Raw genomic sequence first — 14874 nt, 5'->3', positions numbered from 1 at the left:
ACTTCCATTTTCCTCCCAACAATCAAAGTGATCTTTCTAAAGCACAGGTTTAGCCATGTCAATAACCTCTTTCTGTAAACTCTAGTGGCTCCCTATTGTCTTTAGGAAGAAACAGAAAACTCTTTTTAGCCAAGTCTCTAATAACCTGGCCCTTCTGACCTTCCTCAACTTCTAATACCTTACTCCCCTCTGCAAACTACAATCTAATGACACAAGATTCCTTTTTATTTCATCTCAGTCAATAAATATTTATTCAATCATTACTATGAGTCAGGCAGGATGGTAAGAACTGCAGGTACAAAAAAAGGCAAATGACACTCCCTACCCTTCAGTGAATTCATTAGTTAAGAGTCAACAAGCAAACAATTATCTATAAATAAGACATATTATAAATAGGAAATAATCAAAAGAGATATGATACTGAAAAAAGCTTTCAGTATGAGAGATTTTAGCTGGGACTCAAAGGAAACCAATAAAACTAAGGCAGAAATGAGGAGGGAGAACATCCAACTCCTGAGGGAGGGTCCCTGAGAACACAGGATGGTAAAGGGTCTAGTCTAAGGAAGAGCAAAAAAGGGATGAGGGACAGAGGGTCAAGGAGTAAGTAGATGAAGAAAAGGGTTGAGAGAAGGCAGCAGAGGAAGTAAAATAATAAAACGCTGATCAAATAAACAAAAGTCAGAGTCTCAGGAGGAGGCTGTTAATCATTAAAAGAAAACTTTGGAAAATTATCCAAGTCAATTGTGTTATGATCTCAGAGGAACAGGTTTAGAGAGGTAAAGTATTATTAACAGCTCAAAAATAAATAAGATAAATAAGCAAAATTAAACCATTTACTCCAAGACTACAGGAGACCTAATATTTCTTTTTTGTATGTATATTTTGTTTTGTTTTATTTTATTTTTTTTGATGAGGCAAGTGGGGTTAAGTGACTTGCCCAGGATCACATAGGTAGGAAGTATTGTCTAAGGCCAGATTTGAATTCTGATACTCCTGACTTCAGGGCCCGTGCTCGTTCACTGTGCCATCTAGCTATCCCCTAATACTACTTTTTAAAGACTATGAAAGTGGACTGACACAAAGTAAAAGGCTACACTTTTGGCCATTCATGGTTGAATACATATGTCTGAAAATTCTGTTCATTTACTAAACACTTATTATAAGCAAGAAAGGATTTGCATGACAAAACTAAAACCCGATCCTCCACCTTCAAGCTTAGATCCAACTAAGATGATACAAAACGTACACAGATAAGTAAATGTAGGATAATTGGAGGAGAGAAAAAGCCCTTAAAACTAGGGGGCAATCAGAAAAGGCTTCTTCCAGGAGACTGCAGAAGAACTAATCCTAGAAGCTAGACATTCTCAGTTAGAGAGGAACAGAGAACAGCTTTTAAGAAAACAGAGATCTGGGGAAGAGTAAATAGGCCAGTTTGGCCCCAGATTATAATAGAATGTGAACAGGAATGGAGTAAAATAATCTTGGAGAGGCAGCAGACAGACTGAAGGGTTTTAGATAACAAGGTGAAGAAGTTGTATGTGACCCCAGAAGCAGGAGGAAATCACTTGAGTGGGAGAATGCTATGGACATGGTTCTGCTGTAAGAAGATTATTTGTTAGCTCTGTTGAGAATGGATTGAAGATAAAAAAAAAATTCTAAATCTAATTATGAGGCTCTAGTGATAGGTTAGAGGTGATGAGGAAAGGGATGTATTCTGAGCTATGGATAAGAAAGAAGTTATAAGAGGTAAATTGAATGAAACTAGGCAAATAAGGGAAAGACTCAAGGATGTCTCAAGATTGTAAAGCTGGATGACTTTATAATTCAGGCCACAAGCAACAAGTATTTAGTAGTATTTACTAACGTGCTAAGCACCCAAGAAGCTCACATCCTAATGGAAGAATAAATGAAGTATTTTTTAAGCATTTACTATCTACAGAAAGTTATGCTAAGCACTTGGAGATGCAAAAAGAAAAGTAAGATAATGAGCTCAAGGACCTCACTTCTTAATGGAGGAGAAAGGAGACAAGAGAAAGTTTCAGCTGAAGGCCAGATTGAAAAGTTCTATGGTGCTTAGCGTGTAGACTTTTGGGTTTACAGGTTCCTGGGTTGGTTCTACTAGACTCTAATATAAGCATTTTCTGGCACGTGGCCCTTCAGAGCTCTATGTTGCTTCAGTTAGATTGGCTTATCTGTCCTGTGGGTAGTACTTGGCTGAATCCTTCTCCACAATAATTGCTTCTGACAACTCTGACAGCTGCTACAAGAAAGTTGTTGTTTGTCCTTTGTTCTGGAAAAGGACCTTGATACCAGGGAGGTGGTGTGATAACATGCAAGTGATTTGGATTTAAGTGAGAGAAGGCTGGGCAAGGTCACCTGTCTCACTTTTTTCTTCAAAGTGATCTTGGTTCAGGATCAGGGCAACTGGAAATGGCGTTGGTGCAGTGGGAGACCTTATCTTTGTAAACAAAGGTCTTAGAATGACTAACTAGAAGGATGCTGCTCTCCCTGCCTCCCCAGCTCTAGTTTTGGTGGCAGTAGTTCATCAAGATGAGTTTCCTCTCCACAATGACTTTTCCCTTAGATGACAGCTGTGGAGTTGGACTGGAAGTTAGTTTAGGAGGGTGCTGCTATCCTCAAGACTTTCAGGTTCAGATTCTGGGGCTGCAACCTGATCTGGAAGCAGAAGCCAACAGGATGGTGGAAAACTGAGGTGCCTGGCACATGCTGTCTTTTCCAGAGTGCCTTATTGCTTAGCTAAGTTGTTTTGTCTGTCCTGTGTGTGGCAGTTGGTGAGGATGGCCAGAGCACAGGACACTGTTAATATCTGTAATAATCAATGTCATAGTGTTTTCACAGATTCACAAGTCTAGGTTTAGGTCTGTTCATAAGAAAATGGCTCCTCTTCCAATTTCCAAGACAAGTATATTAAGGTAATAGTGAGAACACAAAAAAAGTAATGGTTTTCAAAAGAATGTCAAAATAATCATTGAATTTGTAAGAATATTGTAAGAAAATGAAAGTAGGAAAGGAATTATCTAGCTGAAAGTATTAAAAAAGTAAAAACTAGATTAGAAATAAGTTGTCAGAGAAGGCTGGACTCTTTTTGACAACAGTTGTAAGGATTGGGCTGAAAGCAGGAATGACAAGCAAATCCCTGGTTTACCTCTTACTGTATGACCTTGGAAAAAATCACAATCTTTAATTCAACAACAAAAGTAAAAGGGTTGCGTTAGGTAATTTTTAAGATTCCTTCCAATTCTAAATCTATGTTCTTAGCATACATTAAATCTTAAGTAATTTTGTAACAGATACTACTATTGTCATCCCTCGACATTTCATATTTCCCAGTTTAGATTATTCACAAGTTGGCCATTTAATTAAAAGGGAATATCTGGGATTTTATAGCATACTGCAGAAAATCAGACAACATACAAATGTAAAGAAAACTAAAAATTTTTTTTACCAAGTTATAATGCATAAATATTATATATTATTAATCTGACATCAGTTACTACCATAAATATACATACATAAATTTATCATAAACAGTTAAATTCTGTTACATATCAGTGAGCTAAAGAAATATGGGCTCTGCACTCTTTGTTTCTACCATCAAGACTCGTCACATGAATCTTCTCATAAAGTGATTATTCCGTTTTGATAGGAAAGGAAAATTGCAAAAGGAAAAGCAATTGTTGCATGTACATCAGCAACTCTGAAGACTGCATATAGACTGCATTCTCCTACAGAAATTGCAACTATTTTTAAATACAGTGCATTGATTTACTTGTTTTGTGGTAAATAAGTATGATTAGAATTGTTATAAAAAAAAAAAAGTGAAGGTTTGGGGTAGGGTTATCTGCAGCTTTTCACAATAGCAAGAGTCCTGCATTCCTATCACCCCATTCCTCCCACATTGAGGGACAACTGTATATATATACTTTAGGAACATATTTTTAAAAAGTACTTCTCAGGTGGATCATAGAATGTTAGAACTAAAAGGAACCTTAAAGATCATCTGTTACAATGTCTTATTTTTACAGATAAGGAAGCCAAAAGAGAGAAATGGTGATTCATTGGAAGTGACATAACCAGTAACAACAGCCAAGTCTAGCACTTCTGTTTCATACTCACTCCACTATATGATAGCTTATATATTAAATATCTGAGCAGGAATATAATTCATTTTTTAACCAATGGTAAAAAGTGTGATTACAAACTTAGGCTAACAATGTTTTAAGGTTTTCTTACCTCTAAGCCAAAAAAAGCTTGCACACTATTTGTCCTATCTAGACAATCCAAGCAATTTGTTCGAATAGTTCCAGTCTGAGATCTGTATCAAATTAACCGAAAAACAGCAAACCAACAAAAATTCATCAATATAAATAAAGCAAATTTTAGAAGAAAATCAAGATAATCTAATCAGTAGCATTATACTCATCTTTAAAAGTCAGTGAGTCACATCAATTTTGGGATAGCTAAACAAATTGAGAACGGCAAAGCAAAAATTCCGTTAAATGAATTTAATGGAAAATCATTGTATGGTAAGAAACCTCAAGTACAAGGAATTGAGAAAACGGGAGAACTGTATGAACTTAAGAAAAATGAAGTAAGAAGAACCCGGAATTTTTACAAAGCAATACTAAAAACAAAGAAATTTAATGCAATGTAATCATAATGACCAATCTTTGTCATTATAGATGGGAAAAAGGGTGGAGGGATTTTGGATGTCAGACAAAGTTGGCTTACCAATTTGTTTAGTTTAACTGGCTTAAAAAAAAAAAATGATCACAAAGGTAAGTTCCCTGGAGTGAATAAGGAAGTGATACATTCAGAAATGATATAAAAATTTAAAGTTATTAATATAAATTTAAAAAATAAGCAAGTGGTTTGTAGCTAGACAGCTATACAAAAATTAGAGCTCTGGTATTTGCACTGAGAAATTATCTTCTGCCATTTCACAAAAATTTTTTCTTTTACAACACTTCTATTTTGTCTAATTTAGATAATATATACACAAAAATACTTACCTATAAATGCATTTCATATTAAAAAGTTTTCAAATCTCTAGTTATTCCTAAATAATGTCTAGGCTACAATACAAAATAAAATTTAAACATAATTGTAATATCATGTTAGAATGTTGTGCCACGGTTCTCTTTAATTGTCCTGATTCAGTTTCCCTAATTGGTTCTGCCTCCGTTTCCCTAAATTGTTTTACCTCAGTCTCCTTAACTGTTCTGCCTCAATCCCCTTAGTTGTAACCCCTCTTTCCCCCCTCCCCCCGGTTCATTAAGACTGAGGACCATTTGCTCTAAGGTTATAAACTGTCAATGTAAGACTCAAGATAAGGGGGATATCAGACTTCCTGGCTCCTAGAGCCTTCTGTCCTCAAGAATTTATGGCACTATCCCTCTAAAATATTCCAAAAGATACAACTATCCCGGATACCTCACTGACATCTTTATTTCTGTTTATTCAGACATCCTGACTCTGGCTTCCAGTTTCCTCCCATCCTGCTAGAACCAAATTTATGGTCCTGAAACTTCCCACTCTCAATGTTCTGACTCTGCCCCTGCCTTGGTCTACCCCTCTAGCTGAGCCATCTGGGTATATATGTCATTGAGAACTCACATTCACCACTGGATATTTTGAGACGAGAGTTCTGTCCAGTCCATTATATTCTCCAATTAATAAAATATTAAAAACTCTCTAATCTTTATCTTGCCTCAGTTTCTCCAGCATTACAAGAGTACTGAAACTTATTTACAACAGTTTCAGTTTGGGACATGATTAGCCATAAGTTTTACTCTGAACTTTTGTCTTGTAGCATTTCCACTATTTATTTTCAAAACTAAAATGATTAAGTTAAAAACTGATACCAAGGCAAAAGCTTATTTATATAGGCATCTGGCAAAAGTTCCTCAAATATGATGGCTAGATTACCAATATTTTGTTCACAAACACTCTAAAACTGTTGACTGTTGTAAGTCATAGTTCAGTTAAAAAAAAACACCCTAATATTTCTATCTTAACTTTTCACTTTGATATACTTAATGGTAAAAACTATGCGTGTGGTGGCAAGAGAGGCTGAAACAAAACTAATTTCAATGCTAGTTTGCTAAAGACCATTTTATCTTGTCTTTTGCTTTGACCATGAGCTTTGGATACAATAGGGAAATCCTATGCAATATAAACCTAACTAATTATATTTAAACTACAAGTTCTTTAAGCAAGGGACATACTAAATCTGATTTTAATAAATAACACAGTACTAATGACCAAAGTAATATTTCAATTACTTATTTATTATTTCAAGTAAAATTGAGGTAATTCATGAGAATAAATTCTTACTTTGTAGAACCTATGATGGGATAAGAGGAACTTACATCTAGGATACTCAAACCTCCCAATAATGATGGGGGAAAATAGGATATGCCTCTTTCCAAAAAGGCGGGGAAGGAAGGCAAACCCTTTTTTTATGTCAAGGGCTATTTATATTTATACGTATTTATAACACCTTTAACAGGCCACACAAAATTATCAACTTATAGAACTCAAGCAGAGGAAGATTGCTTTATCTAGTTTTTAGCTCATATTCCTGAGGCTGCCTTAGAAAATGACATTGTGGGCCTTGTGTGGACAGCAGGCATATTCCTGATTCTGTTCCAAAGGATCAGTACTTAATACTTTCTATCAAATAGAAAAGCTCAGAACAGGGATATCACTAGGTTGAATGAGTCTATTCTTTCACAAATGATAATATCAAAATTATTTTATATCATAGGAGGAAAAATTATTCAACTTCTCATTAAAGATCCTCCTTAAAGTACATCTCAGAAAATGATGATTTTAGCAAAAAATAATTGCAAATTCAATTTTGTACATTAACAAAAGGAAAACATCCATTACTGAAACCAATTTTTTAAAGTAATGGAAGCATAACTTTATGTTTCTTTTTTTGGGGGGGAGAAGGGGGGAGAGTGCTGAGGCAATTGGGGTTAAGCAACTTGCCCAGGGTCACATAGCTAGGAAGTGTCTGAGACCACATTTGAACTCAAGTCCTCCTGAATTCAGGGCTGGTGCTCTATCTACTGCACCACCTAGCTGCCCCTATAACTTTATATTTCTAATGAAAATGGGAATGAACAAAGAACTGAAATGTAAAAGATCAGCTAACATAAATGAAATGTTGAAACATTTATTCTAATAAAAAAATTTAACAGCAGTTAAAAATTATAATGTAATTCTAAAGTAAAGAATATATAAATTAAAAAAAAATCAAACCTTTGAACTTCAGTTCCATTGAAATAAAAAAACCCAGAGTCTAAGAATTTTTGGACTTGAGGTTTAAGCACACTATGTAATTTCTCCACTTTTCCTCCTTTAACCATCTGATGATAGTCAAAATTGATCATCTGGACATCAATAGCATGTTCAGAAGCTTTCAAGTGGCTCTGAAAAAAAAAAGAAAATACTTTTGAAATGTGAACTGACAAAAGACTCAATCAAGCACTGATAGATTATATATTGCTTATAAAGTTAGCAGATCACTTTAACAACTCAGATGGTCTCCAGTATTTTCAGTGATGACAGTGATTAATATCATAGAGCCTAACATGCTATTTTTGACAGGATCAGTAGAGGAAGAACTGATTTAAATCATCAGTACTCCAATTTGTTCAGAAAGTTTAATAACTAATACACCTAAAGTTAGTGACAAGAGTCAAATGTTATCACTTTTAGAAGAAAAAAGCCTATTAGCTGAATTAATGGAGCACAAAGTAATATTGTCTGCTTCATTCAAATACTCTATAAAATATTCAAATGATCTGTGATCTCATTGATTCAGGATTATCTCCAAATACAAACAATGCAACCTATCCAAGCGTGCTGATTTTGTGACTCTTGCTGTCTATGTTCTCCCAACTTCAACAGAGGTGATCCATGCAACATACTGAAGGCCTTTCTTGTTTTCTCTTTACATTGCAATGATAGCATAATCAGAGCTCTTTGGCTGTTCAACTGTTGCTATTTCCCACTCTTGTCACATGGAAACCCATTTCTCTTCCTAACATACATTATTATTGTTGTTATTATTATTATCATCATTATTATATTATATAATTCCTGGATGATGTCTTTTACACTTTTTTGGGGGAACTCCTCTGCCCATACCCACCAGGTATCTCCCCACTCTCTCTGTGATACTTTTGTGTGATACTCATTTCTAGTTCTTTGGAATTAGGGATATTCACTGATTTACTGCCATAAAGCAATACTGGTAAAAATGTTACTATTGCAAAATAGTTCTTTGATTTCATGAGAAGCTGGAAGTCAATAATATAATGGTATTTATTCTCTTGGTCTTTCCTGATTGGATAGACAGGTCAAATTCCTTCCCATGATGATACTCTTTCCTAGGAGACTCTGTAATACTCACTGAACAATTAAAAAAAAAAAAGTCATAGATATAGAGCAAGAAGGCACTTCTGGAGCTATCTGAGGATAGACCTTCATTTTTACAAATGAGGAAGCTAAGATTTAGAGAGGAGAAATGATTTGACCATGATTACTTGGAGCTATAAGGGTGGAATCTGAAACAAGGTCTCTGACTTCAGAGTTTCTCTTCACTGAATGATACTATACACTGAATGATACTAAAGACAGGGAAGTCTTTATCACTTCTCCTCTACAGTGGGTCCACCACAATGTAAATCCATGCTCTGACTACACATCTTCCTTAGTTTTGCCTAATATTTATTAAAGAATCGTTGGATTGGTGGGTTGTTAAATGATCCAACTATTCTGGAAAGCAATCTGGAACTCTGGCCGAAGGGCTATAAAATTTTGCATACTCTTTGACCCAGAAATGCCATTAATAGGTCTGTATCCCAAGAAAATCATAGAGGAGGAAAAAGAACCCACATGTACAAAATTGTTTGTAGCAGTTCTTTTGGTGATGGCAAAGAATTGGAAAATGGGAAGATGCCCATCAATTGGGGAATGGCTGAACAAATTGTGACATATAAAGGTAATAGAATATTATTGTTCTATAAAAATGATGAATAAGCTGATTTTAGAAAGGCCTGGAAAGATTTATATGAACTAATGCTGAGTGAAACAAATAGAACCAGGAATACATTGTACACAATAGAATGTGCGATGATCCAACTATAAAAGACTTGGTTCTTCTCAGTGGCTCAATGATCTAAAGCAATTCCAATAGACTCTGGACAGAAAATAGACAGAAAAAGAACTAAGGAGATTGAATGTAAATCAACACATGCTATGTTTAATTCTTCTTTTTTTTAATTTCTCCCATGGTTTTTCCTTTTTGTTCTTGATTTTTTTCTCCCAACATGATTCATAAAGGATTTAACATACATAAAGGTGGTTAAAAATAAATTTTTTAAAAAAGGGAAAAAAACCCCCAAATAGCATATATTAAAAACAAACAAAAAAAAAATCACTGAAGAAAGTCATTTCTGCTAAATCTTCCAGAGAATCTTGAATAATCTTAATGAAGAGATCTCAGATTTCTTTTTTCTTTTGGTAAAAGATATTTTAAATTATTTTGTTTTCTCATATGAAGTGCTTTATGTAATCAAAAATAGGAACAATGAAATCTTACATTATTTAATTATCTATTAATATCTTTAGTTAACTGTAAAAGAATAAAGGTGTAGTCTACTGTTGACTATTGCTTGTGCATTCTCTACTAAAATTCTTTAGGAAGATGTCCTTGTTCCATATACAGATGATTCCCAAGACTTTGTACACATGGATAAATTGTTGATCTCTTGGCCACCTTTTTCAGTATTAATGAAGTGTGAGATTTTTTCCCCCACATTCTTAGTATCTTTCCATCCTTTAGATACCTTAGATATCAATAATCTCACAATTGTTCTGCTTTCAACATAGACCTTTCTTTATATTGATACATGGTCCAATCTGGACATCTTTTTCCATCTTAGGATCCAGGAATAGTGGCTTGACTATCCTTGACACAGAAAAGTTTGTTCAAGTGTTTTTTGCAAATTGTTTCCACTTTTCTTATGTTTGTAATCCTCCTCCCATCATAACACTTAACTGGCCAGATGATTTTGCTTAGTTGAACATCTTGCTAAATTTTTAAAGTGGTTTTATCTTCCACTGCCTCTTTCTACTTTATGAGATGATTCTAATCATAATTATCCATTATTCTTCTTGATAAAATTTTACAACTGAGTTTATATTTTAACAACTGTTGTTACCTTTTGCAGCCATTTATCTTCATTTTTAAAGTAAATCAGATGTTTGCACATTAAAGAGGTTTCTGGCTCTTAGTTTTCAATTAATTTACTTTTAGGTGAAATAATTATAGTCTAAATATTCTAAATAAACATTCTAAATAATAGTCTAAATAAAGTCTAAGTGGTCAAAATAAAGATAAAGTCCTCTAAGTTATGTAAAATACTTTGAAATCTTTACACTTGTTCATTTGATGTTATTTCTTACATTTAAACTCCTTCTCATTTCTCATTTTGCTGCAATATTTTCTATTCTGACTTTCCAATTATGCCCCAGGAAGTTCATTTCTAGGAAAAACTTTCAAGATTCCATCAACCTTGATACTCTACCTCACTACTATCATTCTGTTCTGAATGGAGGATGGTGTCATGAATTTCAAAATTTCTCTTGATATAGGGAGCTCAGCTCAGAGTATCCCCTCATTTCTTATGTGTCTATACTACTTGCCATCTCCCCACATTTGCTACCTTTTACATTTCAGATTCCTTTTGTGTGCTATCTTCCTAAAGGATTGAAAACTCTGTCAGGGCAGAAATTAGCTTTCTTTTTTGTATTTGTAACCATGGTGCTTAGCATAGTGCCTAGCACACAATAGATGTTTAATAAATGTTTTATTTTAATACAGAAGTAGTAAAATAATTCCATCTTCTAATCATTAGATTAAATTGCATTTTAGGGAAAACGTTCTAATTTTTCATTAATTATCCATATACCCCAGCTTTATAAATTTCTCCTCTTTAAAATGGCAAAGCAAATCTTTTTCTTTTTATCATATTAGCTAACAACATCCTTAAGGAGTTTATTCTGCTGGCTTTTATTTTAGTGATTTTTATTTGCAATTCTTGGGTCCTTTCTCTGGTTGTAAGATATGGTCAGATCTTAAATGATTTCAAGTACATTTTCCCTAGTTATATAAAGTTATTATCACCTTCATGATTTCTGATATTTGTTGCTATTCTACAATTCTGATTTTTACACTACAATTCTAATTCAAGTTTGCAATTTTATTTGCTAACCACTGTTAACATGAAAATGATTCTAACACTGCTATTTATCCATTCTGATTATTTTCCCAGAGAGACTAATTAGTATGCAACAAAGCTGAAACTTGTTTTGTTATTTCTTATAATTAGTTCTAATCTACTAATTTGTCTATTTCTGTTCACATACCTAAAAATTTCTATGAGAATATGCCCCAAATCAATATTTGGAAGTTTAGCTGACTAAATTAGGATAATGCTATTTAATTCCATTCTTTAAATAAAGAAAAACAAAGGACTTCTGGCATTATTTTCAGATACTATTCAGGGAAGGAAGCTTCTACAATATGGAAAAGTCAAATATTGTAGCTAAGAAGGAAGTAGAAAAATGAAAACAGATGGAAGATTAACTTCAGTGATAGGTGATTAAATTTCTCTACCTTTATTTGATGACAACCAAAGTTCATTAAGTGGATATAAGAATCACAAAATATTAAAAGATAAAGGGTAAGGAATCCAGCTCATTGGATATATCCTCTTTGGAGAATTTATGGAAGATTTGATATAAGATGCATTAATTATGAATGGATAATGTATTTATATCTATCAGTTCACTGCCCCAGTGAAGCACTTAAACAAGTAGAGCAAGGAGAACAGCATCTTTTTCATTTTTGAAATTACTTATTTAGAACTATTTAGAACATAGTGAAGGGATGATAAGGATGGAGGGATTAGGAACAACTCTAACAATCTTTGAAAATAAGATTTTTACCATTGTACTTTGAAAATCTCTTTATGAAAATGATAGGTCTCCCTACTTCAATGGTTATTGGAAGGATAAAACAAACAAACAAACAACAACAACAAAAATTTATATATATATATATATATGCATATATATATATATAAACAAAGAACTTCTTAAATCTTAAAAGTGTTCTATAACTGCAATTATCATTAATGCAGTCTGCAATACTTCTCTCAGAAAGTAACTTACATACTTAATAAGCACCTAGTCATCTTCTTTTATAATGGCTACTTATTTTTAAGAATTATAGAAGAGAAGAGCTAATCATACATACCTGGAAAGCTTTACTTAGCATATCTTCACCTTCCTTAGTCCCAAGTAAATTTACAATGATTTGTTTGCCATATAAATTTTTAAGTGTTCTAAAGTGCCTATTAAACAAACAAAGATAAAATCAGTATACTTAATACTGTAAGTTAACATAATGCTATACATTCAACATATAGATATCATAATCTATACAAAATGCTCAAATGGCAGTATATCTAACTTATGGATCTAATAAATCAGAGCAAAAATGATTTCAAATTCACTTCTATTTGAATCTACAATCATTTATTATGTATCTATTATGTATAAAGCACTTGGGATATCAATATAAACAACAGTCCACAGAGCTTACATTCTCATGGGAAAGAAAAGGAAATCAAACACGTACACAAACAAGTTAAGCACAAGATAGAATATGCTAAGGTCAACCAAGAATGATAAGAAAATTTAGAGAGAAAAATATCATTTTCAGTTAGGGGCTAAGGAAAGAAAGGAAAGGCAGAATCAAGAAAGTGGTGCAAGAAGCAGAAAAAGTAGAAGAAATAGTTGGAGATTAGGGTACATAGTTCTGATTAATTCATGGGAGAAGAAAATATGTAAGGTTAGCAAATAATTCTTTTTTTAATTAAAGCTTTTTATTTTTAAAACATATGCATAGATAATTTTCAACATTCACTCTTGCAAAACCTTAGCAAACAATTCTAAGAAACAGAAATATGTGAAGAGAAGTAGGATGAAAAAGACTACAAAAGCAGGCTAAAGCCTAACTTTAAGAGGCTTTAATTTAATATAATTTAAAAAACACATTTCAACTACCTATGTGCTAGGCACAAGGAAGAGACACATTCCTCTTCCTCTCTCAGAAAAAAGGGGGGAAATAATTCTGTACTCAAGAAGCTACATTTTACTGAAAGAATAGAAAACAGAAATAGAAAACAATTTGAGGAGAGAACACTAAGTACTAGGAAAATTAGGAAAAGGCTTTCTATACGAGGTGGCACCTTGAAGGAAGAATCTAAAGGATGTAAAAAGTGGGGGTGAGGAAAGTATGTATATTTTTAGATATGGAGGAAAGCCTGAGCAAAAATACTGAGGCAAAAGACAGAATGATAAATTTGGGTAATATTAATTAGATAATTTGACTGAACAGAATCAGTAATAATGATCAGGTCATGAAAATGATGATAGCTAACATTTGTAATAGCAATTACTACATGTTAGGCATTGTGTTAAGAGTTTTATAATTATTACCTTATTTAATTCCCACAATCACCATGGAGTCGTGGTACTATTAGCCCCATAGTTGAGGAAACTGAGACTGAAACAAATTAGGTGGTTTATCCAGGATCACACAGCTAGTGTGTGAAGGATATGAACTCAGTTCTTCCTGATTCCAGACTCAGCACTCTATTCAGTACACCATCTAGCTGCATGAAGGATACCAATGTGAAATAATCCTGGAGAAGTAGAATGGAACAAGACTGTGAAGGGCTTTAATTGCCAAGATGAGGAATTTGAATTTTGTCCTAGAGGCAATAGGGAACCATGAAAGATGAAACAGGAGCATAGCCAAGTTAAAGTAATGCTTTAGGAAGATGTGGTGTATTATGACTAAGAAGAGATTGATGATAGGGGAACCAATCATGAGGCAATAATCCAGAAGTGATAAGAGGCTTAACTATGATAGTGGCTGATAAGTAGAAAGGAGAAGAGATGTTATGAAGGCAGACTTGACAGACGGTGGGGAGGTTAAAGAAGTGAATAATCAAGAGCAACTCCAAAGTTGCAAAACTGAGTAAATGGCAATACACCAAAATGAAACAAACAAAAAAGGCATATATGAAATTCTGGAGGAGCTATGAGGAAGGGAGAGGGCAAAATAATGATTCTGTATGGATGTGCCACATTCAAAAAGCCAATTTTGCTTACCCAGGGAAATATCTAGCATGCAGCTGGAGATGGGGGCCCAGAAGTTAGGGATTATTTCAGAAGCTGTGTGAAGGTTCAGCCAGAGAGGAGAGAGAGAAAGAAGAATTTGTATTATTACAAGAGTTTAGGGAGATGGGTTGAGGGTTTAAAACAGTGATGGCAGTGGTAAGAAAGAAAAAAGTTTTCATTTAGGAACTATTCTGATATGGAATCCACAAAAATGTTTTTGTCCATATAATTTCACAGGGCCTGAAATTTGACACTCAAGTAAAATAAATAGGTAGCAAGGTAAGAGAAAAGGGACCACCCACTGTGAGCTTCTCTCCTTTCCAATTCCATATTACAAATCATCTATTTTGTTCGAGTTTAAAAGGATGACTTTTCTTCTTCTAACAATAACTCCTCTCAAATGAAATATGAATAGCACTTTATAAACTTTAAAGTATTACATAAATGATAGTTTTTATAAATTTGTCCCCAATCTCTTCTTTTCTGGAAGGTTGCCCCTGCAAACTTCCTTTTTTCTATTTAAACCTCTCTTTAACTGCTGTGTCTTTCCCTGTTGCCTTCAAATAAGTCCTGTAATCTCTA

General features: G+C 33.7%; 1 protein-coding gene across 7 annotated transcripts in view; it reads right to left on the bottom strand.

Moving 5' to 3' along the window:
* Positions 1-14874, bottom strand: part of SYNJ1 (synaptojanin 1) — a 119655-nt gene that overhangs the window by 59882 nt on the left and 44899 nt on the right. For all 7 annotated transcript variants that reach the window (XM_051984963.1, XM_051984964.1, XM_051984965.1 and 4 more), the window contains exons 8-10: positions 12359-12455; positions 7291-7460; positions 4255-4336 (exon numbers count right to left, since the gene is read on the bottom strand). In XM_051984963.1, the coding sequence (XP_051840923.1) occupies positions 4255-4336; positions 7291-7460; positions 12359-12455 (349 nt within the window). The remainder of the gene's footprint in view (positions 1-4254; positions 4337-7290; positions 7461-12358; positions 12456-14874) is intronic.

Source organism: Antechinus flavipes, chromosome 3 (genome assembly GCF_016432865.1).
Source record: "Antechinus flavipes isolate AdamAnt ecotype Samford, QLD, Australia chromosome 3, AdamAnt_v2, whole genome shotgun sequence".
In the NCBI taxonomy this organism is placed as follows: Eukaryota; Metazoa; Chordata; class Mammalia; order Dasyuromorphia; family Dasyuridae; genus Antechinus; species Antechinus flavipes.
This window is presented reverse-complemented; position numbering and strand designations above follow the sequence as displayed.